Raw genomic sequence first — 26,348 nt, 5'->3', positions numbered from 1 at the left:
TGCTATACCATTGATTACAAATTGTTATACTGCTTAGGGTTCAGTCTTGTCTGGCCCTAGCTACCTTCATTGCTAAAATAACTTACCTGTTTGCAGGTGACCTCTGTCATCCCACCATTAGCTGCTGTACCAATTCAAGGAATGCTTTTGAAGAGATAACTGCTGCAAATCATATGGTACACATGCAGTAATTCCTAACAAAAACCAGACAGACTATTTCTGTTAGGATCCTGGATGGTGGGAAATTACTTTGGCTGCTATACAAAAGTAATGGGACCAGCAGTCAGTCTCTCTTCCTCACCAAAAGAAAGGAATTTATGGTGTAAGGAAGCCAGGAACTGCTATCCCTGTTCCTTATGTGTAACTCATATTATTTCTACACGGGAAGTACGTTGCACTGACGTGTGTGAACTATTGCTTGTGTGTGCACATACTACATGCATATGTATGCGTGAGGGGTTATGAGTATACATACATACTCATGTATTCATATGTATGATATTATGTACACATTTGTGTGGTTTTGTATCAAGTCTTTTCATAGATTCCATGGCTAGAAGGAACTACTGTGATCATCTAGTCTGATCTCATGTATAACATGTCTTGTATATGTATTAGCATGTTGTGCATGTACATTCCTAAGCAAATACACCCCCAAAATACGTATACATACATATGTGCAGTTTTTTTGTACATGAACCTGTGTGGTTTTGTGTACATGAGTCTGATTTGCGTAGGGGCATTTGCGTACATGTTTAGTATGCACGTATGTTAATGCTGTATGTGCACAAGTGTGTGGTTGCTTTGTTTTTGTGAGCATATACAGTTGTGTTTTGTGTATGTGCATATGTGTAAAGCTATATATGCATGCGTGCATGCTCATTCATGTTTCTATGTTTTTGTGCATGTATGGGAAAACAGAGTGTATGTATACTCTGTGCATGTTTTCTTACGTGTGCATACAGGCTGGGATGTGGATACAGCCTGAGGGTGCACGTGGGTTTTCAAGATGGCTGTTTAGAGTGTATATGTTTGTGCATGTCTTTCCATGTACAAGCACATTTGTGCCTGTGTGCATGTGATCATACATGTTTATGTAGGTACCTGCATCATTGTGTGTGTGTTCATGTCAGGACGGACCTCGGTTTCTGGAGGCCTTCATTCCACGGTGTCAAAGACTGGCCCCAGAGTGGAGTTGTGCGCTGCAGTCTTCATCCTGGGGCTGTAGGTGGTCTTTCTAGATCTCCTGGGCCCAGGCCACAGAGCGCCATGTTCATGTAGTGTCCATTAGCTATGCATAGGGGTAGAGCTATACGTTTCCATGAACGTGCACATGTAGGTGTGGGTGTGCTGGGGGGAAGTCATGAGCGCACACACGGGGACCCAAGTATTTGTATACCCATATGCAGCCTCAGATTCCCCATCTTTAAAATGGGGGAAAACAATACTGATCTCAACCTGCTGGTGAAAAGTGCTAGTGCAGAGCTATACGTTACCTGCATTTGTACCTCTGGGTGTCTCCGAGAGGTGAGCTACCCTTACCCAAACCGCCACTACCCAACATACCCCACTTGCTATCTCCCCATGGCAAAGGTGCTTCTGTCTAACAGTTGTGACTGTGGCACCACCAGGGCGTATGGCAGGCAATAGGACAGCAGGGTCCCCTTTGCCCCTCCCCCACTCTCCCTGGGGAGCTGACCCAGAGGGCTCTGTGCTGCCCCTCCCCATAGGTTCTGCTCCCTTTGCCCCTCCCCCAAGCTCTGGAAGGAGCTGACCCGGGGGGGGGGGGTCTGTGCTGCCCCTCTCTCCAGGATCTGTGGGGAGCTCCCTCTTCCCCTTTACCCCCCTCGTTCTGAGAACCACTTACTTCGCCCCTCCCCCCGTTTTGGCGTCCTGCTCCACCGTTTCCGGTTCCCCGATGACGCACTTCCCAGCGTTACCTGCCTCCGCCCCTAAAGCGCGCCCCCGACGAGGAATCGCTCGCGAGCGCGCCTCGTGAGCGCGCACACGCACGTGGGCCCGTCGGAGCCAATCAGAGGCCGGGGATTTGGGGGGCGAAGCGCGCTCTCGCGGGCAGTTGCGGCGGGAGAGACGCGGGAGCTGAGAGCGTGACTGTGCCCTCTCCGCGCTCCCGCCAGGCCGGACCCGTCCGACGCCGCCATGTCCGAGGAGAAGCCCAAGGTAAGGGCTGGGGCCGCCGCACGCTGCACCCTGCGCGGGGCTGCCGGACCCGCGCCCGGCTCAGAGGCGAGCTCCCCGCTGCGCAGCCCGGGCCCGCGGGCTCCCTGGGGCCTGCCGGCCCCGCCCCATAGCGAAGGGACTCGGGGTCTCGCGCCCCGCCCGCTCGCGAGGGATGCTGGGAGCGTGGCCAGGCTGCGGGTCGGGCCTCCCTGGGGTTGGGGGCGACGTCGCGGAGAGGCGCTGCGCCGTGCCGTCGTGGGGAGCGTCCGCTCCGCTCCGCTCCCCTCCGCTCGCCCCGCCCCATTCGCCGAGCTCCCGCCGCCCATCGCGGCAGCGTGTTAACTCCTGGCCTGCGGGGTCGCTCCCCGGGGGAGCCAGCTGGGTAGTGGGTAGGGCCTGTTTAAATGGACCTGTGGCTGTGTGTTCCCGGTCCAGAAGGCAGGTCAAAGACATACACTTTGCAGTGGGAGCCGAGAGTGGTGAGGTCAGGACGGACCTCGGTTTCTGGAGGCCTTCATTCCACGGTGTCAGAATGGCCCTAGAGCAGAATTATGCGCTGCAGTCTTCATCCTGGGGCTGTAGGTGGTCTTTCTAGATCTCCTGGGATCAGGCCACAGAGCGCCTTGAAGATAAGACCTGAGACTTTGACCTTGATTTGAAAATCTGTATGCAGCGACTGTAGTGAACGGAGGAAGGGTTTGGTGTGCTCGCAGTAGCCTGTATTGCTGAGGAAGACATGTTGCAACATTCCCGACTAGTGGAGTTTGCTAAATGCTGAAGAATACGTGCCCGAGTACATTGCATTGCTCTAGTCCAGCTGAGAAGCAACAAAGCTTGGCCAGTTGACATGCTTTCATTGACCTGCCCTGACAGTATGGGATTGCAACAATGTTCATTTGAGAAATATAACCAATTTTACAAACAGCTACCATACATGTACAAAAAATAGAATATTAACAATTGGAAAAGTGAACTTGCCACTTCTTCATTCGAAGAACCATGTGACAGCCATATTGCCATTCAGGGGCTTGTCACTGAAGAAGAAAAGATTTTTACCAGAGGATGGAAAGCTGAACAGATAGAGGTGGGAACAGTTGATGAGCCAGTGCCTCTTCCTGGTAGTCCCAGAAAATTCTCCGAGGACCAGAGTTGCAGCAGTGCCCAAAGAACGTGCTTGATACAGGCTACACCTGTGCCTCTTTAGTGGAGGCATGGCCAGTGGGTACTTACTAAGTTCCTTGATTCTGAAATGTGTGGAAGCTTCTGAGTTTCTTGCCCAGGGTTAAAAACAAAATTGTGGTTCGCCAGGACCTTGATAGTTCTGTGCATATTAAGAAAAGCACTTTAGTATGATCAAGCCTTCGCTGCAGGTTGTCCATATATTGATAATTCTGAATGCTGCCTTGTTTCAGACTCACTATTGCTATGACGGTCATCTCTCTGAAAATGTGAGTAGATGAGATCAAAGGGCATTACTTACCACAGCCAGTTGTCCTAAATTGTGAAGTAAATGTAACACAGGTGAGCTGAACTAAACAGAATTTGAAGGTAGGTCTCATTGAGATTGACAGAGGAAAGGTATACTTTCAGAGGTAATTCTTGAATGATATGAGCCAGAAATTGTGTGCAGAAATGGAGTTTATTTACTACCAGGTTTAAGTTGAAATCCCATGTTCTTTCTACCCACAAAGAACCTTGAATAGAACCTGAAGAACTTCTTGTTGGCTGGAATTAGAACAATCATTCTTAAATAGGTGATATCTGAGACACTGTTAGATAACACTTGTTACTTTATGGGGTGGTGAGGAGGCCAGAAAGAAAGGGCGTGGGAATTACTGAGACGACCTGCGTGAATAATCTTCAGAGCCCATCTGTCAAGAGGTATGGTTCAGGAGGAGAAAGTTCTTTAGTCTTCCTGTGGAGATGATGGGCTAGTTGGCTGAAAAGATTTTGTAGTCTAGAGTAGTGGTTCTCAAAGCCGGTCCGCTACTTGTTCAGGGAAAGCCCCTGGCGGGCCGGGCCAGTTTGTTTACCTGCCGCATCCGCAGGTGCGGCCGATCGCAGCTCCCTCTGGCCGCTGTTCGCCACTCCAGGCCATTGGGGCTGTGGGAAGCAGCGCGGGCCGAGGGATGTGGTGGTCTAGAGAAGATACCGCAGAGGGGCTTTTGGCTGTTTTCTGGTGGAGGAAAAGAGATGTGGCAGCTGAAATTTTCTGTTAACTCTCTGAAAGAGGATTGGTTGGCCAAGATCTCATTCAAGTCTGAGGAATTTGTTGGTGTCTTTTGGGGGGATCCCCTGAAAAGTGTAATCTCACCAAAGGGAGCTTGAATGACAGAGGTGAGGCTGGTGGGCAAAAGGAAAGTATTTTGAAAAGCCTGCAGCCATGGTGCTGTTTCCGTTGGTTGAGAGAGACACCCACAATTGGTCCGTTCAGTCCATAGTCTAGGAATACTCCTGGATTCCTCACTGATGCTGAGTCTCACTTGCCAACATTTGCAAGTAGTGCTTTCTTCCATCTCTATTTAGCTAGGAGACTCTGTCCCATTCTGGTGGACAAAGACCTGGCCTTAGTTATTCGTGCCTTTGGCACCTCTCAGCTGGACTACACCAACATGATATACCTGGGCGTGAAACCTTCAGAACTTAGGAAACTCCTACTAGTGCAGAAGGTTGCAGCACATCTCCTCAGCAACACGGGCTACCATGAGCACATCACATCTGTTTTCTGTTCTGTACGCTCGCCTCCCATAGAATAGCGAATCAAGTTCAAGGTCTCAATCATTATCTTAAGTGTTCCTTGGCCTGGGTCCAGGATAGCTAAAAGATTGTCTAAAGTTCAGGTATGAAGACCATGGTCGACAACCCCACTCCTCTGGCACAGTGGAACTCTCAACAATAAGAGTAAAGCTTGTCTGTGCAGAAGACAGAGCTTTCTCTAGGGGTTGTCTGAGACATTGGAGACACCCTGCCCCGGGACTAAGTACTACCACAAACCTCATCACTTTCTGTTCCAAGTACAAGGTGCATTTCTTCCACCTTGCCTTCTCTATTATAAACACCTAACAACACATATATTAAAAAAGCAGTGGGGGCGGGAGCAGACACTATTGAACCAACATACTCCCCTGAACACACTTCTCCCTCTAGGAGAGGATGAGAGAACAAACAATATATGACAGGTGTGTAGTCATGTCACTTAGCATGCTACTGGAAGGTGTTTGGATACCGTGATCAGTGCATTGTAAGAACCTATATAGAATAGAATGAAATTGCCCTTGGAGGTCTGTGTCCAAAGCTCTAAGCCACATATTGTGGCAAGCTAGAATGTTGCAGGGAAGGGTTCTGGTGGAAAAACTAGCAATGATGTAGATAGTTATACAGGAAGCAGAGTGCTAACTTGTAAATCTTTAGCTTTTTTTTGACTTTTGTGGGCAACCTTAGATTTAGGGTGACTTTATGATAAAGACAGGTGAGCAAAGACTGGAGATTTAAAGTTGTTTTGTAGGACAATGGGCAAATATTCAAAACCGCTCCCCAGTGAGCTTTTAAACTTTTGGTCCACAAAATCCTTAATGGTCCTTGTTCCTTCCATTGGGGTTAGAAACTTCCTGTGCTGGAAGCAGTCTTGAGACGAAGGAAGGGAGAATCAATCTAGGGGCCAAGGAGGACTGGACTTGACTAGCTGTATTTGGTATAGCTTTTCTATGGCTCTGCTGATAGATATTTTTCTCTCTGGATTGTACCCTTCAGAATTTTGAATCTTTTCTAGAGACTGTTTTGGAGAAGATCACTTTCTCTCTTACTGGTGCTCATCTGGAGGAGTTTGCCATTTTAAGGAAAGGGTGAAATCTCCACCTAGTAGTGGAGGATCTGACCTGAGCTATGGCACTGGCTTACTTGGAGAGCTCACCTGTCTTCTGCTGATAACTTGGGTGAATGTTTCTGATAGTTGTATGATTCTTAAGATGAAGAGGGTGGTTAGGACTTTGCATTCTCAGTACTTAAAGGACAGTCATTGCTGTTTAAAAATCTAAACTGAATTTATTTGGTGCTTTATCTGGGGGGAAGGGATAGCTCAGTGATTTGAGCATTGGCCTGGGAAACCCAGGGTTGTGGGTTCAATCCTTGAGGGGGCCACTTAGGGATCTGGGGCAAAATCAGTACTTGGTCCTGCTAGTGAAGGCAGGGGGCTGGACTTGAGGACCTTTCGAGGTTCCTTCCAGTTCTATGAGATAGGTATATCTCCATATATTATCTGGTAAGGTGGTTGAACTAGTGAGGCTGTGTTTGATGGAAACATCTGTGTTCTGTTTTGGGTAGATACCAGGACTATCAGGAAAGAAGGGCAGGATTATGTCTTGACTGTCAGAAGTTATCTTGTTTCTAATAGTAGTCATGTTTGACTCAAATGTTTAACACCAACAAAAGATGTGAAATAAAGAGATGACTGTTTCAGGCTTCCAAAAATATTAGAAAATTATTATTGTACCCAAAAATGTACTAAGATATTTTTGTTTTGTGATAGCACTTAAATGTCAATTGAGAAAGGGGCCCCATTTTTCTAGGTAATATACAAACATAGTGATAGTCTCCCGCCCTCCCCCACTCCAAGAGTTTATAACAGGGATTGGCAACCTTTGGCATGCAGCCCGTAAGGGAAATCCGCTGGCAGGATGGAATGGTTTGTTTACCTACAGCATCCGCAGGTTCGGCATATAGCAGCTCCCACTGGCCGCGGTTCAATGTTCCAGGCCAATGGGGGCTGCAGGAAGCGGCGACCAATACATTCCTCAGCCCGCGCCGCTTCCTGCAGCCCCCATTCACCTGGAACAGTGAACCGCGACCAGTGGGAGCTGCGATCGGCCGAACTTGCGGACGCTGCAGGTAAACAAACCATCCCGGCCCGCCAGCGGATTTCCCTTACGGGCTGCCTGCCAAAGGTTGCTGATCCCTGGTTTATAATTTAAACAGACAAAGGGTTTGGCTACACTTGCAGCTGTAGAGCGCTTTAGGTTAAACCAGCCTTCAGAGAGTGCACTAGGGAAAGTGCTGCAGTCTGTCCACACTGATAGCTGCAAGCGCACTGGCATGGCCACATTTGCAGCGGCATTGGGAGCGGTGGATTATGGGCAGCTATCCTAGCAGTCAAGTGGCTGCAACGTGCTTTTCAAATGAGGGGGGTGGGGTGGAGTGTGTTGTTTGTATGTGGGGGGAGAGAGAGAGTGGGTTTTTGGAGTACTGAGAGTGTCTCAGCACGCTATCTTGTAAATCCAGATCCCCCTAGCCCCCCTGCCTCTCTCACTCACTCAGTAAACGTTTGCTTTGCCCCGTTGCCGATAAGCAGCCGCTGTCTGAAACGGAGCTCTGAAAAGGCACTTCCACATTCTTCAGCTGATTTAATAACAAAGAGAAGAGTGGCCACTTGACTTAAGGGGATTATGGGACGTTTCTGGAGGTCAATCAGTGCGCTGTAATGTAAATCCTTGTTCACACTGGCCCTGGGGCGTCTCAGTCAATACGCAACAGCCGTTATCCCTCTTGTGGAGGTGGAGTACCAGGAGCGCTCTAGCCAGGGAGTCAGAGCGCTCTACGTGCCTTGCCAGTGTGGATGGGGAGTAAGGTAGAAGGCTTTATTGCGGTATAAAATGCCAGTGTAGCCAAGCCCAAAGGATAGGGCAGAGGGATAGAAAATACAAATAGGGTGAATCCAGTGATGGTTTGAGAACGTTAGCGCCTTGGAGGTTTTTTGTGGGGAGGACGTTGTGATTAGGTGGGTTGAGGTTAACAGAAAGAGGAAGGGAGATGGAAAACGCAGAAGAGAGGGAGGGGGGAGTGTGGAGGGCAGATGGAGTGAGATTTAAGTGAAGAGACCATGGGGGGGGGGAAGTAAACAACTAATCAGCAGAGGAGAGAATGTCCAGAGGCAATACTAGAAAACAGGCTATGCCTACACTACACACCTCTTGTGGTGGCATGTAGGGTATGTGTTACTACATACTACTGTGCAAAGCAAGCTGCGTCCATGCTGCAGTGTAGCTACATGTGTCAGTAAAGCTCTAGCAGGGGTTGGCAGTGGAGAAAGGCTTGGCTCTGCTGCCTCCACATTGCTAGATTCTTTCACTGCCATGGGGAAGGACCCCAGCTGTGGGGAGGCAGCTGCAGGACAGGCAGTGCTTGGGCAAACAGAGAGTCATGTTGGGTACACACAGGGTTCAGGCATATTGTTACTTACCTAAGCAGTGCCTCTCCATCTACGGTGCTAGTTATTAACAGTGCTAGGGGAGCATGTCATCTATGTACGCTACACACCACCAAAAGGAGTGTGCAGTGTAGACATACCTTTAGATCCGGGGTTCTCAAACTGGGGGTTGGGACCCCTCAGGGGGTGGTGAGGTTATTACATGGGGGGTTGCGAGCTGTCAGCATCCACCCCAAGCCCTGCTTTTCCTCCAGCATTTATAATGGTGTTAAATATATAAAAATGTTTAATTTATAAGGGGGGGTCGCACTCAGAGGCTTGCTGTGTGAAAGGGGTCACCGGTATAAAAGTTTGAGGACCACTGCTCTAGATGACATCATCATGTGTCCAATAGTGCCAGCTGTAACGGCTTCTGTTTGTTGTCAGCGGAGACTTTAGCTGCTTCTATGCAGCTTCCCCAGAGCCACATGGTTGTGGGGAGGGTAGAGTCTGATGCCCCTAGGGGCAGGAGGGTCTCCCCTGCAGAGTTCTCTGTCTAAGAAGTGCTGGGAGAAGGAGGGAACTTGTTAGCTTCAGTTGGAGCTCATCTTCCCCTCCTCCAGTGTGTTATTTTACCTGCTGAAACTGCTTCTGCTAAGTGCTTATCAGAAGCCTGCCCCTGAGAGCTTGCAATCAAAATAGATGACACATAGACAAAGGAGTGGGGTAAATGGCGGTAACACAAGTTTCAATATTCTTTCATATTCTCCTGTTTTACGTTTTGTATTCCTCTGTGAACTTATTTAAACCCTATGTCCACGTGCACCTTTTCCTGGATCCAATTTTTATTTGTAATTTAAGCCTGTCTCTTGATAGGAAAGGAAAATGATCCTTGCCTCTTGCCTCCTGTGTCTACATCTTCCCCTAACTTTCACATGATCACCTGTTCTTATTCTAGCTCTCTCCCTGACCTCCCCACATAAATCAACAGTTAAAGCTAGTGGTTCTGATCTCTCAAACCACTGCATGTGTGCTCCTGCTGCCACTGACAGTGCAGTGCCATAGAGCAGCTCTCTTCTCTGTCTTTGTGAAGGGCGGAGGACAGAGTTTGGCTGACCTCCTCTCTACCATTGGCCTGCAGTACAGGGTCTTTTCTGGGAGGTGGCGAGCACTGTACTCTAGTGCCCTGAAATCATCTCTATCTGTGTCTATCTAGGGATTTGGGGGTGGGATGAGAGGAAGCTTATGAGAGAGATTGCCATGAACAAGAAAATATTTGGAAATACTTTGAAAATATACAGTTAAAGATAGCATTTAGTGAGTAACACTTCAAAGCACATAAAGAATTATAAAATGAGTCCTCTTACTGTTGGAGTTGAAATAACGCCTTATGATCTAAGCATTTAGGGTGGGAATTTCAAAAGCACTTAGCATTAATGTATTTCTGCTTCTATTGAAGTTAACGAAACTCCCATTTAAGTTTGTAGTTGAACCTATTTAGGACTTAGAAATAATATAAAAAATGATAAAATAATTCTATGGCAAAAACAGGTGCTAGTCACTTACAAAACGCTGACTATTTTAATAGAAAATTAGTGAATGTTGTATAACTTGCAGATCTTTGCAGTGTCTTATAAATAGGATCCAGCTAATTATAGTAACAAGGCCTGACCACCATAGTTATGGCTGCGTCACGACTTCTGTTTAAAGGTCGATTTTTCGAAGTCCTCTAAAATCATCATGCTTAGATTACTTGGAAATTTGGTGTGCTTCAGAGGGATGTAAAGTAGGGTTAGTGACCCAAATTTGGGGACATTTGAGATAGAGGTTCTGGAGATATATGCCCTGGGAAAAATAGCCATTTCCCAAAAAGTTCTAGGTGGAGGGTTTTGTTTTTTGTTTTGTCCCCACCCCCCAACTGAGCTAGAGATCAAGCTATGAGACCATTTTCATTTACACCACATCCAATGTGTCGTTTTACCCAAGGTAGCACATGGTACCCACCAATCTTTGGGACACCCAAATGTAGAATGAGATTTAAGAAAATGGACATTGTTCACAGCATGCATGCACCAGTACAGAAAATTGCTCGCAGGTTTCCATTCCTACCATTTTAATCTTAACCTTAAAATCAATTTTCTGTTTAATGTTCAATAGTTCAAAGTGCTCTAAAATCCATATTGTTACACTGAATTTTAAGGCAATCTGATTAAGTGATGGGACATAGAGTATAGTGATCTAAATTTGGGTCAATGTGACCAAGGGGTTCCCAAGATACAGACTCTGGGGCGGGGGGGGGTGTCAACTTTTCTTAAAGTTGACACATCCTGGCAATGCTTTTTTTGCTCACAGATAGAGATCCAACTAGGTCTCAGATCGTTGCACCAGTATCTCAGACACTCAACGGTTACTCAACAGAGTGCATGGCACTCACCAGCCCTTTGGCAGAAATCACATTAAAACATTATTTGAAAAAAAGTTTGCTTCTCCAGTTAGGCACACTAAGGGCTTGGCTACACTCGAAACTCCAAAGCGCTCCCACAGCAGCGCTTTGAAGTGCAAGTGTGGTTGCGGCACCAGCACTGGGAGAGAGCTCTCCCAGCGCTGCAGGTACTCCACCTCCCCGAGGGGATTAGCTGGGGCACTGTTACACTGGTGCTTTACAGCACTGTAATTTGCTGCGCTCAGGGGGGTGTTTTTTCACACCCCCTGAGCGAGAAAGTTGCAGCGCTGTAAAGCGCCAGTGTAGCCAAACCCTAAGGCTCACAAGCCTATTCGCACACCTAATAGATGACACTGAGCATGTGGAGACAGAGGAGTTAATAGGCTTGTTAGCCTTCAAAGTTTCCTACCAGCTGGATAGCTCAAGATGACAAACAGTCGTCCTTTGAACTTGACTCACCTCAGGATTACACGGGTGTGTACCTTACCTATATATTTCCTGGTTTTTAATTTTGCTGAGCTCAATGTTCTGGAGGGACAACAGATGTCACCAGGCAGCCTTAAGTCTGTGTTAACTAGGTGTTTTGCCATTTAATGTGCTTTAAAGCTCGACTCTTGTAAGCGCTCTATTATCCGGTTACATTGATTGTTTTGAAAGTTGGTGTGCCGCATGGGGTACCATTAGTGATCCAAATGTAGAGTCATTTGATTGAGGAGTTCCCAAGTTACGACCCCTCTTCCAAAACTGGTTGCCCTCTGTGCCTTGTACTGATAAACTGAGAGGTATTAATGACTTGATGAATCACAGATCTCATTGAGATTGGTGGCTGTGAACTCACCCTTCAATTAACATAATTAAGAATAAGTTAATCACAAACCCTTCCCCCACCCTCCCTGGCTAAGCAAATGGAGATTTTGACTGAGTGGATGGAGGTTGCTGCAATATGTGAGTAATGGATGGCAGTTTTATTTTTTGGGGTGGGAGGAGCAATGCCATCAAAGTCTTTTGAGGGAAAATTAGATATGTGAATTCCTGCTAGGAAAAGAGAGGTATTAGGAGTGGGGCAATAGGAGGAGGCAGTTTGGGGCTGCAGTGAGGGGAGGTGTTTTATAGGGAGAGGGATATATGTGAATTGCTGGTTGGCAGGCCATGAATTGATGGTTTGAGAAAATCTGAGGGGTAGCCATGTTAGTCTGAATCCACAAAAACAATGAGGAGTCCAGTGGCACCTTAAAGACTAACAGAATTATTTGGGCAGAAGCTTTCGTGGGTAAAAAAAACTTCTGCATCTGAAGAAGTGTTTTTTTTAACCCACGAAAGCTTATGCCCAAATAAATCTGTTAGTCTTTAAGGTGCCACTGGACTCCTCATTGTTTTTGAGAAAATCTGTGTATTGTTAGCCCCTGGGGGAAGGGTGGGGCCAAGTGGCTACTTCCTGATCTTGTGTTTAATGTGGTTTGGTTTTGTTTTTGTTTTTTCTTTAAAGAAACATAGCTCAGAGATTTGGAACTGACAGCATGGCTACCTTGATTGCTGAGCAAAAATAAATGTGTGCTGCCAGAGGTGCTAATGTGTGGTTTCTGGGCAATTTCTGGATCACAAGGTTGGATAAGTTTGCAGGAGAGTAATGAGTGCACCATGACATGGGGATTACTAATTGCAAGTTGATTTGGGTGGAGAGAGAAAAAAGAGGTTGGCATCATGTTTTGCCCACTCTACAATGTCTCACTGGTGACTTGAGAGGTGGTGATGTGTCAGACATGGTGATTCAGTCAGGCAGAAATTATTTGGGCCTTATTCCTGGTGTACTGCTCACACAATGTATGAGAGCAGATTTGGACTGCATCAGTGACTTGTGTCCAGGAGCTGTGATAGTCTTTAATTTGGCTGAGCCTCTGAATAATCACTACAGTGACAATATGAAAACTATTAAGTGTTGGAAGAACATTAATTGGGAAATTGGAAGGTTCATGGCTAATTGAAAAATGTGTATTGTGTGTCAGAAATATTTACAAGGTTTGACACCTCACTGTTTCTTGTAGCTGGGGTACATCTGTCACACAAGGGTCAGGGGATTTTTCAAATGTACAGAGGGTTTTAAGATGTATGATCAGTACTTTCTGATGCATGTTTTAGCATGTTTGAGAACGACTGTTTAGGTGTTGGGATTATTATTATTTTTTTTTTTAGATTTAACAGAGTTTTAAATGTTGTTTGCTTGTTTATGGTTGGTTTGTAATAAATGATCAGCAATTAAAGTGTTTGCGGTCTATTATGCACCTGTGTAGGTGAGCATGTTCAGTGCAGGGTTTGAGGACAGTGGGATAACTCAGTGAATGACAGTTATTTCACTGAAATTCATGTCATAAAGGAATGTGACTCTTAACTTACACATTTGAAGTACAGTAGTTGTGAACCTTAGCACAGGTTGGGTGGGCCACATTATAAACTTTGATTTACTGAGGGGTTCCTCCATCGCCCCCATCTTCCTCCTCCTGCCTTCCTCCCAGAAAAGGTGCATCAAGACCAAGGAGCAGCAACCCTAGCTCACAACACATAGAATCATAGAAGATTAGGGTTGGAAGAGACCTCGGGAGGTCATCTAGTTCAACCATCTGGAATTCTTTGCTCCAGAACTCAAAGAAATGGGGAGTTGCATGGCTGGGGATTCTGTGCAGGGTAGACAGCATTAATTTGTTTATCTAGGCCTGCAGTACTCGGTGCATTGTATTATTTAGGCTTGGCAGGATTCGATTTAAATTGTTTGTTAGTTCTCAGTAAATGTCAGTTTTGCCTGATGCACTGAAATGGACTAAAAAAAATCTGTTGGCCTCTCTGCACTATTTGCTTGTAGGGATCTGCATCACTGTTCCTCTGGCTGCTCAGGGAGCCCTCTGCAGCTCTGTTGTCACAGCCCTGCTCACTTACTCACTCACTGTCTGGGGATGCAGTGGCCTTCCCCTAGCAGGAGTCATTCAGCAGCAGGGTGGCCTCCCCTGTGGCTGGGAACTCATTGTCCTTGCATTCCAGGCTGGGGAGTCACTGCTCTGCCCTGCCAGGACCATAGCTCTCACTACAGCTTGCTCCTGCAGGGATTCAGTACCTCGCAGCTGTACAGGGAGGCCCTTGCAGCACCACCGTAAAACTGAAAATGTATTAATATTGATACAACTCTGAAAAAGATTTAAGTTAATATTGATTTTTATTTTTAAATTTACAAAAAAAAAAAAAAAATCAAATTGTGCCAAGCTTAGTACTGTTGTAGGCGGAAAAGGTCTTTGCATAATATTTATGTGGGATATACCCCTTTCTCTTGACTGGGACACACAGGCTCCCACCAAGCATTGTCTTATCGCTAAGCATGGTGTCTGTTCTTGAGGGATAACCATTGCCTTCCCGGAAGACATTTGATGGGCAGTTAAGGGCTGAGGACCTGGAATTCAGGATATTCCTCACCCACTCCAGGGGACCCCCATCGGACAGCTGCTCCTATCTGAAATAGTCAAACAAATGTCTCTAAAGTAAACTTTTAAAAAAAAGTGTACAAAATTTCTCTTACACTTTTAGAGACTTGCAGACAGCTAGACATAACATAACAACCCAAAACAAATCCTAGATATCCACAGATGGGACCTGTTTCATATAAATCACCAGAACTCAGATTGCATGGGGAGGAGAGGAAAAGAGGGATTAGAATCCAGGAGAGAGAGAGTGATTAAGTGCTTTGAACATATTACTGCATCCTCTGTATTCCATAGCAATGGATTGCAAGGTACCAGATCTAATTAGAGCAACAATTTTTATTCTGTTGTGACTGAGTCCTTATTTTGACTTGTTTGATAAGTAAGGAAATTTATTTCAGTGGTATACAGAGGTATGCTCAGAATAAGGAGTGTCTCCACAGCCACGGGCATGAGGGAGACAATGGAAAATTCTGGCTCTGTGTGCGTGTGTGTTTGTGCAGAGCTACAGATAAAACTATTGCTGTGATGCAGGTCAAAATAGTCCCTTCGGTCAGTCAGTTGTTACGCAAGGTAGTACATGGCACCCCCTAAGTCTTTGGCGGACCCAAGCTGTGAACAGTATTTAAGAACATGTTCACTTCTTTGCTTGCCTAGATGTGCAACCTGGAAGGACCACAGTGTGCATGTGCCAATAAAGAACAAAACCAAGAGGGTTTCTGTGCAGCCACTTATACTTACCTGGGTAGGTTGAGGGAATGTGCCGATGCCATTGCCTCTGGTGAACACCCCACCACTGACATTTCTAGTCTGAATCTTTGCACACATGTGCAATAAAGATTTAATAACTCGTGTTTGCTAGAAGCTGTGTGTGTGATAACATATTTTTATATTACGGGGAGGTTTACTGTGAAGACAGCAGGATAGTCAGTAGCCAGTCTAAACAAAAAGTTTTGTTTAATCAGGTGGGGGAAAAGCCAGGGACAGAGGACTGAGTGGGTTCAGGGCAACTTTTTTTTTGGGGGGTGGGGTGGGGTTCTTTAACAGTGTTATCTGGAATCCTGGGCATGAGAGTGAATGGGTTGTAAAAGGAGGTAAAGAGCATGTACATTTCTTACTCCTGGGGGGATTCTGTGGCAAAACAAAATTCTGCACCAAAAAATTCAAAATTCTGCATATTTTATTTGTCAATATAATATAATCACACCAGTTTCAATTGTTTTAGTAATTTATTAAAACTACAATACAGAAAAAAGTCACAATAACTATTCAGCATTTCCTAAACACATGGAAGTTAAGTTACAAACACTTGGTAACTAATACCCGGCATTCCAGTTATAATCCTGGATTTTAATTTTAAATTACATTACAGAACACCAAACCGGGGCGGGGGGCGGGTAGAATGTCATTTTAAATTGCTCAGACTTTCACACGTGAAAGTAATGCTGTTTTGCTAATCATTGTTCTGGACCTGGCTCTGTACTTTGGGAAGTGCTTGGTTCTGAGTGTCCTGACATTTTGGGCATGTCTACAATGGCAAAGTTACAGCTCCGACAGTTACAGCACTGCTCAGAGAGCGCAGAAGGAAAACCGCTGTTGTGTGTTCACACTGACAGCTGCCTGCGCAATAGCGTGTTCACACTTGCAGCGCAGTTTGGAGCAGTGCACTCTGGGCAGCTATCCTACAGAGCACCTCTTTCTCTTTTTCGGCTAAGACTTGTGGAAAGGTGGAGGGGGTCATGGGGCATCCCAATGCCCCATGATGCATTGCTTTGCATCCCAGCAATCCCTGTGCTTCTGTCCGTGTTTGACACCATCTTTCAACTGTTTGCGTACTGCGCGCTCTGCCTCTTCGGGCTGCAGGAATGGATCCCAAACTGCTGACCAGTATGCTGCTCGCTCTGACCAACACGTCACGAGTGGCAGTGGAGTTATTCCTTAAACTACAAAGGCAAGAGGAGTGCGACGTTGGTCTTGCCACGTGTAGTAGCTACGACACGAGATTTCTTGTGGCATTCACGGAGGTGCTGACCACAGTGGAAGGCTGCTTTTGGGCTCGGGAAACAAGCACTGAGTGGTGGATCACATTGTGATGCATGTCTGGGATGATGGGCAGTGGCTGCAGAACTTTCGCATGAGGAAAGCCACATTCATGGGACTTTGTGATGAGCTCGCCCCAGCCCTGCGGCGCAGGGACACCAGAATGAGAGCTGCCCTGTCATTGGAGAAGCGTGTGGCGATTGCACTATGGAAGCTGGCTACTCTAGACTGCTACCGATCAGTTGCTAACCAGTTTGGAGTGGGAAAGTCGACCGTTGGAGTCGTGTTGATGGAAATGTGCAGGGCCATTAATCGCATCCTGCTCCAAAAGACCATGACTCTGAGCAACATGCGTGACATTGTGGATGGCTTTGCACAAATGGGCTTTCCTAACTGTGGAGGGGCGATAGACGGCACTCACATTCCAATTCTGGCTCCAGACCACCTAGCCACCGAGTACATTGCAGGGGGTATTTCTCAATGGTTCTCGAGATGCTTGTGGATCACCGTGGGCGTTTCACGGCCATTAATGCAGGCTGGTCCGGAAAGGTGCATGACGCACGCATCTTTTGGAACACTGGCCTGTTCGAGAAGCTGCAAGCAGGGACTTTCTTCCCTGACCAGAAGATCACCATAGGGAAAGTTGAAATGCCCATTGTGATCCTGGGAGACCTCGCCTACCCCTAATGCCGTGGCTTATGAAGCCGTACATGGGGCAACTTGACAGCAGCAAGGAGCGGTTTGACAACAGGCTGAGCAAGTGCAGAATGATTTTTGAGTGCATTTGGCTGTTTAAAAGCCCACTGGCAATGCCTGTATGGGAAGCTGGACATGGCCGATGACAATATTCCTATGCTTATAGCTGCGTGCTGTACGCTGCATAATATTTGTGCATGGAAGGGTGAAAGCTTCACTCAGGGCTGGACCGCAGAGGCTCAGCACCTGGACGCTGAGTTTGAACAGCCAGAGACCAGGGCTATTAGAGGGCCACAGCGTGGGGCCATAAGGATCAGGGATACCTTGGGGCAGCAATTTGAAGCTGAAAGCCACTAATATTTGCTGCTATGCTCAGGATTGCAGTGCTTGTAATGCTAGGAGGTGTCTAGTGAACATGATGCAACAGGGGGGTTTAACATAATTGCATGTTGCTTTGCAGTGCTCTTTTTGCTTTCACTTAATAGAATAAAGATTGCTTTCAAACCAACACAATTCTTTTATTAAAAGAGAGAGTCAAACAACAATAATACATCAGCAGGGAGGGGGAGGGGGGAAAGGGAAGGTCTCCAGAGGAGGAGGGGTCCCCGGACAGCTACAGATTTGTGTATGTACAGGGATCATACCCAACCTTCTCCTTTAGAGTACAATGTAGTGGGTGCTGTACTTCAGCAGGGCCAGGGGGATGGGTGTTGAGTGCAGTGGCTATTGGGAGTCCACACTGCTGGACTGTGAGGAAGGAGGAGTGGAATGCTGTGGGTAGAGAGTGGAGCCAGGAGATTGATAAGTGTGTTGGTGGGGGGGTGGGGGAGGCGCATGGGAAAGAGTTTTGTGACAGCGGCTGCAGGGGAGGGAGGGAGGGCGGGTGCGGAGCTGCTCGGTTTGAAGAGCTAGTATTGCCTGGAGCGTGTCCACTTGGTGCTCCATAACGTTTAAGAGCTGCTCTGTGACTTCTTTCTGGTGTGCTGCGTTCTCCTTTCGGTCCCTCTTTTTGCTGTCCCGACACTCCTTCAGTTCCTGTTTCTCCGTGTCAGAGTGCATCATAACCTCACGGAGAAAGTCCTCCTTAGTTCTTCGTGGTCGCTTTCTAATTCTGCACAGCCGTTCTGCTGCCGATAAGGGAGGCTGGCCTCCCAAGGTCATCTCTGTGAAGTTTAAATGCAACATTTTACAGAAGCAGTATTTTTTGCAACACAGACAACACTGATTCAGTGCTTTAAAACACAGCCAGTACTCACACACCTGTCACTAACTGGCTGACCCCATGCAAGCACACGAGCCACAAGACCCCCAAAATGGTGAGTAGCCGCAGGGCCAGGGTGAATCACTCTTCCCGGACCCTGCTGTACAGTGGGCACGTGGCTCTTGGGGAGAGCCAGCCCTGTTGGGTGGGCCTGATAATCATTCCTGTCCCCACACTTTCCACAGGAGGTGATCATTATGGAAGATATCTTGCTGCTGAGGGTGAGCAGGGAATCAAGGAAGGGTCTTCTCCAAGCCTGCAGCTTCCACCCTGCCCCTATGCAGCTTGCCTGTGTGCAGCAATGGTCCCCTGTCTCCCCGTGATGGCACAGTGGCGTGGGAAAGTTACCGTTAAAAGGGGAAAGAAACAAAGCAGCTCTGGCGAGGAACCTGCGGCAGCGGATTGCCCAGTATCTCCACGAGAGTTTCCTGGAGATCTCTGAGGGAGATTCCCGTGAAGTGAGGGAGTCTTATCAACAGCCTGTTCTGCCGCTCAGACTAGGCATGCGGTGGGAGAAAAGGCTGCTTTCTGCAACCCTCCTGCCCCCAACAACTTGCTTCAGCAATTCCTGAAATCAGATCCACTTACCAGGGGCCTCCTCTCCTGTTTGCGCTTCACCAAGATCCTACTGCTCTGACTGGCTAGGCTCCTCCGGGGTAGAAAAGAGCTCCTGACTGCATGCATCTCTGGCCTCCGAGCCATCCTTTGGGTCCCCCTCCCGCTCTTCGTCCAAGATTTCCTCCTCCTGGCTCGATCCACTCTCCACTGGCACGTGAGCCAATGAAGTATCCACAGGGGCCTTTGCAGTTGAGGTGGGGTCGCCACCGAGTATCGCGTCCAGCTGTTTGTAGAATCGGCAGCTCGTGGGCGCAGCATCAGAGCGGCGGTTTGCATCCCACGCCTCATGGTAGACGTTCCGCAGCTCCTTCACTTTTACCCTACACAGCAGTGTGTCCCGGTCATGGCCCCTTTCTATCATGCATCTAGAAATCTGTGCATAGATATCATAATTACTACAGCTGGAGCACAGCTGAGACTGCACAGCTTCCTCTCCCCAAATGCCAATGAGGTCCAGCAGCTCGGCATTGCTCCAAGCTGGGGATCGGCTGGTGCGTGGAGCAGGCATAGCCACCTGGAAAGATGTGCTGAGACCACTGCAAACATCACCGAGCAAACAGGAAGGGAACTTTCAAATTTGCAAAGGAACATACGGGGTGGGGATGATGGTTGGTCACCTGGGGGTAGGGCAGTAGAGTTCAGACCGATGACCAGAGAGGCGAGAACAGGCATTGTGGGACACCTCCTGGAGGCCAATCACATCGCTGTAATTGCCATGGTGTCTACACTGCCACCACAGCGCTGTAACCCTGGCGCAGAAAGCTGTACACCTCTTGTCAGGGTGGATTTTTTTTTTTTTAAGAGAGCTATAGCTGCGCAGTTTCTGCACACTAAGTGGCTTGGCAGTGTGTACACCTCAGGAGTTACAGCACAGAAAGCCGCTTTACTGGGCAGAAAATTGCCAGTGTAGATGGGGCCTTTATTGACTGCCTGGTAAATGTTTTATTTGCCCTCAAAGTCTTTTTTTTTTTTTTTTTTTTTAAATAGGTAAGTAAAATAAATCCTGAGCTGTAATCTAACCTCATTGTGCCACTTTGGCACAGGAAAAAAGTGAGAAGGTACATAAGATCTTCCTAGCTGAGGATCCCTTTACTGTCATTTATGATAAGACTTCTTTACATCACTCTGGCCTTAAAACTTTCACAAATTTTATGCTCCTGGGAGAATTGATTGAGAATGGGAACAGTTAATTAACAATAGGAACAATAGGCATGCAGCTACATTTGTGCCTCAGAGAATGAGATCAATTAACTCAGGGCACGTCTTCACTGGCAACGTTAAAGCATGGCCGCAGCACCGCTTTAACGTGGCTTGTGTGGTCGCGGCGCAGCACTGGGAGGGAGCTCGCCCAGCACTCTAAAAATCCCACCTCCATGAGAGGAATAGCTCCAGCGCTGGGAGAGCGGCTCCCAGCACTGGGGCACTGTCTACACTGGCACTTTACAGCGCTGGAACTTGCAGCGCTCAGGGGGGGTTTTTTCACACCCGAGTGAGAAAGTTGCAGTGCTGTAAAGTGCCAGTGTAGACAAGCCCTCAGGCAGGCTGCTTCATTTGTGCCTCTAGCGTGCTTCTTGCATAATAAAAAGCCCTACCGTTACACGCCAGAGAGCTGCAGTCGCAAGAGAGAGGGACAGAGTCTCTCTCTCGCTTGTTGGAACGCACATATGCCCAGCCCCGCCCCCGCCAGCGATCAGCCAGGCATGCATGCCCAGCCCCTCTCCCCTGTCTCTGAGGCTGCTTCAGGCACACTGGAACAGACACGCTGGCAGGGAAGAGGCGCGTGTCCTCCGGCAGATTTTTTTTTTTTTTTTTTGGTGTGTGTTTTTCTGCACGGGAGCACAGAAAAATGCAGGTCGTGTGAATTCTGTGCTCCTGCAGGGGCGCAGAAACCCCGTCCCCCTCCAGGAGTAATTTCAGCAACTGTGGGGTTGGCAGAGTAAAGGTTCCTGTGTTAATGGGGCATATTGGGGCATTACTGAAAGAGAGCAAAGTTAAGGTTGCCCATGCACACTTAACTGTGCATTTCCTGGTTTTCAGAGGTTTGAGTTTTGCTCAACTCAGTGTTCTGCATGACATATCATCAAGTAACCTTAACTCTGTGTTAATTTAGTGTTTTGCCATTGAGTATAAATAATCTACTAACTTCCCCTCAGAATGGTCTGAGTTTGCAGATGTAAATGTTGGAATTTGTTCAGTTTTTAGTAATTTGTTCTAAAGTTTCTTGCTTTTACCTATTTGCCTGCAAGTCTCAGAGGCAAACACAAAACTTGAGGTTTTTTTTTTTCCTTTGTGTGCTGTGGAGAACATCAAACCTTTATATATAGGAAGGAATGCTTCTGTTTTGCAACAGTTTGCTAAATTACTATCAGTCTTTTCCAAATTCTTAGGGTAACTTTTATTAATAAATAGTGATGTCCATCTTTACATTTTGTTTTGCAGGAAGGAGTAAAAACAGAGAATGACCATATCAATCTAAAAGTAGCTGGCCAGGATGGATCTGTGGTGCAGTTCAAAATAAAAAGGCATACACCCCTAAGCAAACTAATGAAGGCTTATTGTGAGAGACAGGTACATGTGTTAAACACAGTTTTTATATGTTGTAGTATTATAATAAATTCATTTTGCTGCCTGAGAGTCAATAGGATCACTTACCTTATGAAAAACATTGTCATTATGGAAACTTTACTTCTTTTCATAAAATGTGTTAAATACCAATGTTCCAGAGATGAGTAGACCCCATTATATGGAAGTATGGTAGAATATGGATTTTGCGGCCTAACTTTCTCTCTCAGGTTTGAAAAATCTGGTTTCAGTTATACTTTAATCAAAATGACTTTCTCCTCATCCAGCGCTCCTGGTTCTCTAAAATTGGTACTAGGGGCCAGGAACTCCTGAATTGTAATCCAGGCTCTGACGCTAATTCCCTCTGTTGCCTTAGACCTCTTAACCTCAGTGTTATAACGTATATAAAATCCTTATCCACCTGACACGTGTGAAGTGAGGTTTAAGAAGTTTGCAGAGTGTTTTGAAGATGAAAAGTAGTTGTCTGTCTTTTCCTTTTGTTTTTTCTCTTTTTTTTTCCCCCACCCTTAATGTTTTTTGCTGCCTCTCTATCCCCCTGCATCACTCTGCTCTGGTAGCTTACTCTTCCTTCTCCCACTCAACAGAAAGCTACATACTGCCAGGTGCAGGGGACATGTGCTATACCAAAATACAGTAGAACCTTTGAGTTATGAGTACCTTGGGAATGGAGGTAGTTTGTAACTCTGAAATGTTCATAACTCTGAACAAAACATTATGGTTGTTCTTTCAAAAGTTTACAATTGAACATTGACTTAATACAGCTTTGAAACTTTACTATGCAGAAGAAAAATGCTGCTTTCTGTTTATTTTTTTTAGTAGTTTACGTTTAATACAGTACTGTGTTTGTTGGGGGATGTTTTTGTTGTTTTGTTTTCTTCTACTGCTGCCTGATTGTGTACTTCCAGTTCCAAATGAGGTGTGTGATTGACTGATCAGTTCATAACTCTTAGATTCTACTGTAGATGTCCTGATCATACAGTGCCTGCCCTGGGACATCAGACTAACTTAGAATTTTGACATCTGGGTCGAATCCTATTCTACAACATAAATATAGCTCTTCTGTCACTTTAAATCTTCTGAATTCTGATTTTTACACATTATAGCAAATACTTGCTCCTAATCATAAACTTATTTTATTTGGATTGCAAAGTAAGAACTCCATAGCTCATGTTAATTATTTTAACTTCCAGGGTTTGTCAATGAGACAGATTAGATTCAGATTTGATGGACAACCAATTAATGAAACTGACACGCCTGCACAGGTACGAAAATACATTGTAATAACTGTAGTAGAACTCTATATTTTTTAGATGTGTCTGCACCTAGAGAAAACTATTTTAGGAGGGATTTTGATAGAATAGTATCTGTGTTGTAGGCCCAGCAGTTCCCAAAACGTGTAGTAGGATTTCTTTTTCTTTAAAATTTTTCATAATTGTTACCACTGATGGAGCTTGACCCAATTAGCAAGTGAGAGTACTAGTGTAGACATGGCTTCAAATAGCTGCCAGAGTTTTAAGGATTGTCTTACGAACCATGCGCAGAGTAGGTATAGAAAATAACATGATTAAAACACAGGTGGCTGCTGGTGCCTTGTCTACGCTAGTGCTACCACCATTTCTGCCACTGCTGAAGCTGAATCAGTATTGGCTATAGTGATAAATTTCAGGGAGGAAAATTCCTGCTATGGACAAGGCCTGTGGTAGGGAATACAAGAAACAAAACCCAGAAATATTCTGGATGGTGTGGATTGGACTAATGAGTCCTCCTTTGGAGTTGAGAGAGAACAATAAATCACTGACCAAACTGGTTTGTTCTGGCTGTGGGAATGCCCTACAAAGCTATTTTGTAATTGGATGTGAAAACTATGAGAGAAATAATCTAGGCTGAAAAGGAACACCCTGACTGCAGCTGACTGGAGTGGACCCCAGGATGGCTTGCTGAAAAAACTAACTTTTTCTGTGCCCACAGAGTATAATCCCTGTAGAATTAATGGTACTACTCATGTGAATAACTGTTCACAGTGGTTGGTTGAGATTAGTTACAAACCCTTGCTGTTCAGAAGACAAATTGAACTGCACAATTGTTCAAAGTGCACCGCTGCAGAAGTTGGCTGGGAGTGGAATAAAGGTTTGATTTGCAAGTTTGGGGAGATCTGTAGATTAAATCAACAGAAACCACACCTTTAGCAGTTAGCGAGGAGGAAGCAGAGCAGAGAATCTTGCCCCAGACTTCTTGGGGAAGTATACTCAGGGTATGTTTACACTACGGCGGCACAGCTGTGGTGCTTCAGCTGTGCCTCGGTAACACTGTAGATGCTCCTGATGTTGACAGAAAGGGTTTTTCTGTTGATGTAGGTGATCCACCTCTCCGAGAGGCGGTAACTAGGTTAATGGAAGAATCCTTCTGTTGACCCCTGGTGAAAACATGCGTAGGTCATTTTGACCTAACTATGGTTCTCAGGGCCTGAAATTTTCCACTGCCCTGAGTAATGAAGATAGGTTGGTCTAATTTTTAAGTGTAGACCAAGCCTGAGACTGTGGGGAGCAGGGGTGGGAATGGAGGGCCAGAGTTGTGCCCTGTCGAGTAGGAACAATCTGTGCTGAGTATTGACACTAAAGGAAAAGCATAGACTGACATGAAGCCCTTAATACCTTGGATCTTAGACTCTACTTTACTGCCTAAATCTGGGATCTTGTTTCCCAACACAGTGTCAGTCAGCCTGGAATGTCTTGGCTGAAGGGAGACCAAGATAACTTGTGACTGGAGCTGGGAAGACACTGTGGTGAAGGGGGTGATGTTGCTTTCTGATTGGGTGGAGAGGGGAATTTAATAAGCATTAAAGTTTAAATTTAAACACTGCTTCTTAACGAGTAATGCTATTAACGGTGCAAGAACTAAATGCCCTTTTAAAATGTATAGCTATGTATATATTAAAATATGTGTATATTAATCCAACAGCTGGAGATGGAAGATGAAGATACTATTGATGTGTTTCAACAGCAGACAGGTGGAGTGTGTTAAACATGCTGTCCTTTTGGGAAGAGGAATTTAAAGACCCTTGTCACACCTCACTTTCTCATCTGTCCTTGGATTTGCTATTAAATAGTAATGAATGAACATGCCAATCACACAGGATTCTTCTAAAACTTTAGAGGACATTTACCAAAATTGTTCTGCTGTCCCTCTGACATACTGCGTGTGCAAGTCAAAACTGTATCTGCAGGGATTAATCTACATCTTAAATTGGGCCAAATGGAATTAACTTTTCAGTTTAAGTAAAATATGGGTTGTCTGTCTGCTGTTACCTTGTTTATATAAACCTGTGGCCTGAGTATCCACCTATATTCTAGGACACGATTGTTCATTCCTGACTCTTGTTGTATTATTGCCCCACTGCATAATTCTAATCATGTAAATATATCCTCACTTCAGTAGTGAGTTTAAAATCTCCTCCTACAATAGGGCAAGTGAAGGGAAGAAAAGATTATTGATTTAAAAGTTTTTACTATGTGTTGTAAACACAGTTATTATTGTAAAACTTAAAACCTATGATACAAGGACTGTACGTGCAGATATGAGGCTTAGTATAGAGTAAATGTTTAAATATTGCAAATGTACATGTGCTTTGTCATAATCTGATAAAATAGATTGAAATTTAAGTTTTAAAAAGCAAAAATGAGAGAATTGCCCAGAATTAATGTCAGCAATTGAGTTATTACCAGAATGCTAGACCAAACCTACTAGTGTTCATGACTAGTGTATTATGTTCCATAAGAATAAAAAGAAAAAAGTCCATCATCACAGCTCACTATCGGTTTACTAGGTGATGGGCAAAAAAATGTGTACCTTGTCCCTATCATCCCCTTTAATACAAACATAAAAGTTGTATCATTATTACTCACTTGGTACTAGTAAATATGTGGCCTCTGGTTTCTTTCAGTACATGTTTCTTATGGATAAATGTGGTCTTACATAAAACAAACCAAAACCTCTAACAAACAGACTCTTGATAAGCTTATGGCCAAGTTGTATGTGCAGAAGAGCTATTAAAAGATTGCTAAGCACAAAAACCTTGAAAAGGTAATTTAAGGTTCTTCTGAGAAAATTCTGCTCCGCTGCTTCCCAAAAATGTATTGAATTTTAAATGCATTTATGTGGTGACTTTCAGTTCTGTATGAAGTTTTGGGCTCTACTCCAAATGAAATTTTAAAAAGGTCATCTTATTATCCTTCAATAGGTTGTCCATTGCTGCTTGATTAGGTCATTATTTGCCTTTTATATTTACCTGACCAATTTGACAACATTAGATCATCTCTTTGCTTGAAATCTGCTGGGAAAAATCTTTTTCTTTTTCATTTTATTGTATATGGGCTAGGGTGGGATATTCTGTTAGAGCTCATAGTTTATTCACCAATTTGTACATTATTTGTTGTCCTTTACTACTGTATACAGTAAATATAGTTTGGTACTCTGTCTCATGGCTTATGTTTAATGCTGCTGCATTTCAGATGGCTTTACTTGACATTAGGTCACTGAAGTGCCATTGCTTCATTTGTTGCCATATCTTGCATTGAAATCCTCACCTCGGACAGTTCTAATCAGCTACACTGAACATAATAAGTACAATAAATGCACAGTTCAGGGTACTTACACTCACAACCAACTAGGATTACAGTAAAGGCACACTCGTCTGGTAATCCAAACTCTACTATGGTTAACTGGTGAATTGTGTGTTTTGTTAAATAAAATTACCTGAACCAAAAAATAATTGGGCAGGAGGGTGGGAAGATTGGTTTCTGCGTAAACAGCAGCTGTGCTGAGTTGTTCAAGAGGCCAGCTCACTGTAAGTGAGAAACATACCTGTAAGTGAATTTACTGAGATGCCAG

At 45.5% G+C, this 26,348-nt stretch overlaps 1 protein-coding gene across 1 annotated transcript; it reads left to right on the top strand.

Annotated features, from left to right (window-relative positions):
• Nucleotides 1-2,006: 2,006 nt before the first annotated feature.
• Nucleotides 2,007-25,934, top strand: LOC128843033 (small ubiquitin-related modifier 3). Its single transcript, XM_054039500.1, has 4 exons — nt 2,007-2,181; nt 21,318-21,446; nt 22,652-22,723; nt 24,420-25,934. The coding sequence occupies exons 1-4, from the start codon at nt 2,161-2,163 to the stop codon at nt 24,480-24,482; spliced, it is 285 nt and encodes a 94-aa protein (XP_053895475.1). The 5' UTR covers nt 2,007-2,160; the 3' UTR covers nt 24,483-25,934.
• The last annotated feature ends 414 nt before the right edge of the window (nt 25,935-26,348 follow it).

This window comes from Malaclemys terrapin, chromosome 9 (assembly GCF_027887155.1).
Source record: "Malaclemys terrapin pileata isolate rMalTer1 chromosome 9, rMalTer1.hap1, whole genome shotgun sequence".
Taxonomy (NCBI): Eukaryota; Metazoa; Chordata; order Testudines; family Emydidae; genus Malaclemys; species Malaclemys terrapin.
The sequence above is the reverse complement of the archived record's forward strand: the minus strand, read 5'-3'. Positions and strand labels throughout refer to the sequence as shown.

What these genes read in the sequence shown, in the direction of transcription:
- LOC128843033 (XM_054039500.1), top strand. Translation starts at nt 2,161, where the DNA reads ATGTCCGAGGAGAAGCCCAAG. An exon ending in TGTCCGAGGAGAAGCCCAAG is followed by an intron (nt 2,182 to 21,317) that starts GTAAGGGCTGGG and finishes TTTGTTTTGCAG; the next exon opens with GAAGGAGTAAAAACAGAGAA. An exon ending in AGGCTTATTGTGAGAGACAG is followed by an intron (nt 21,447 to 22,651) that starts GTACATGTGTTA and finishes TTTAACTTCCAG; the next exon opens with GGTTTGTCAATGAGACAGAT.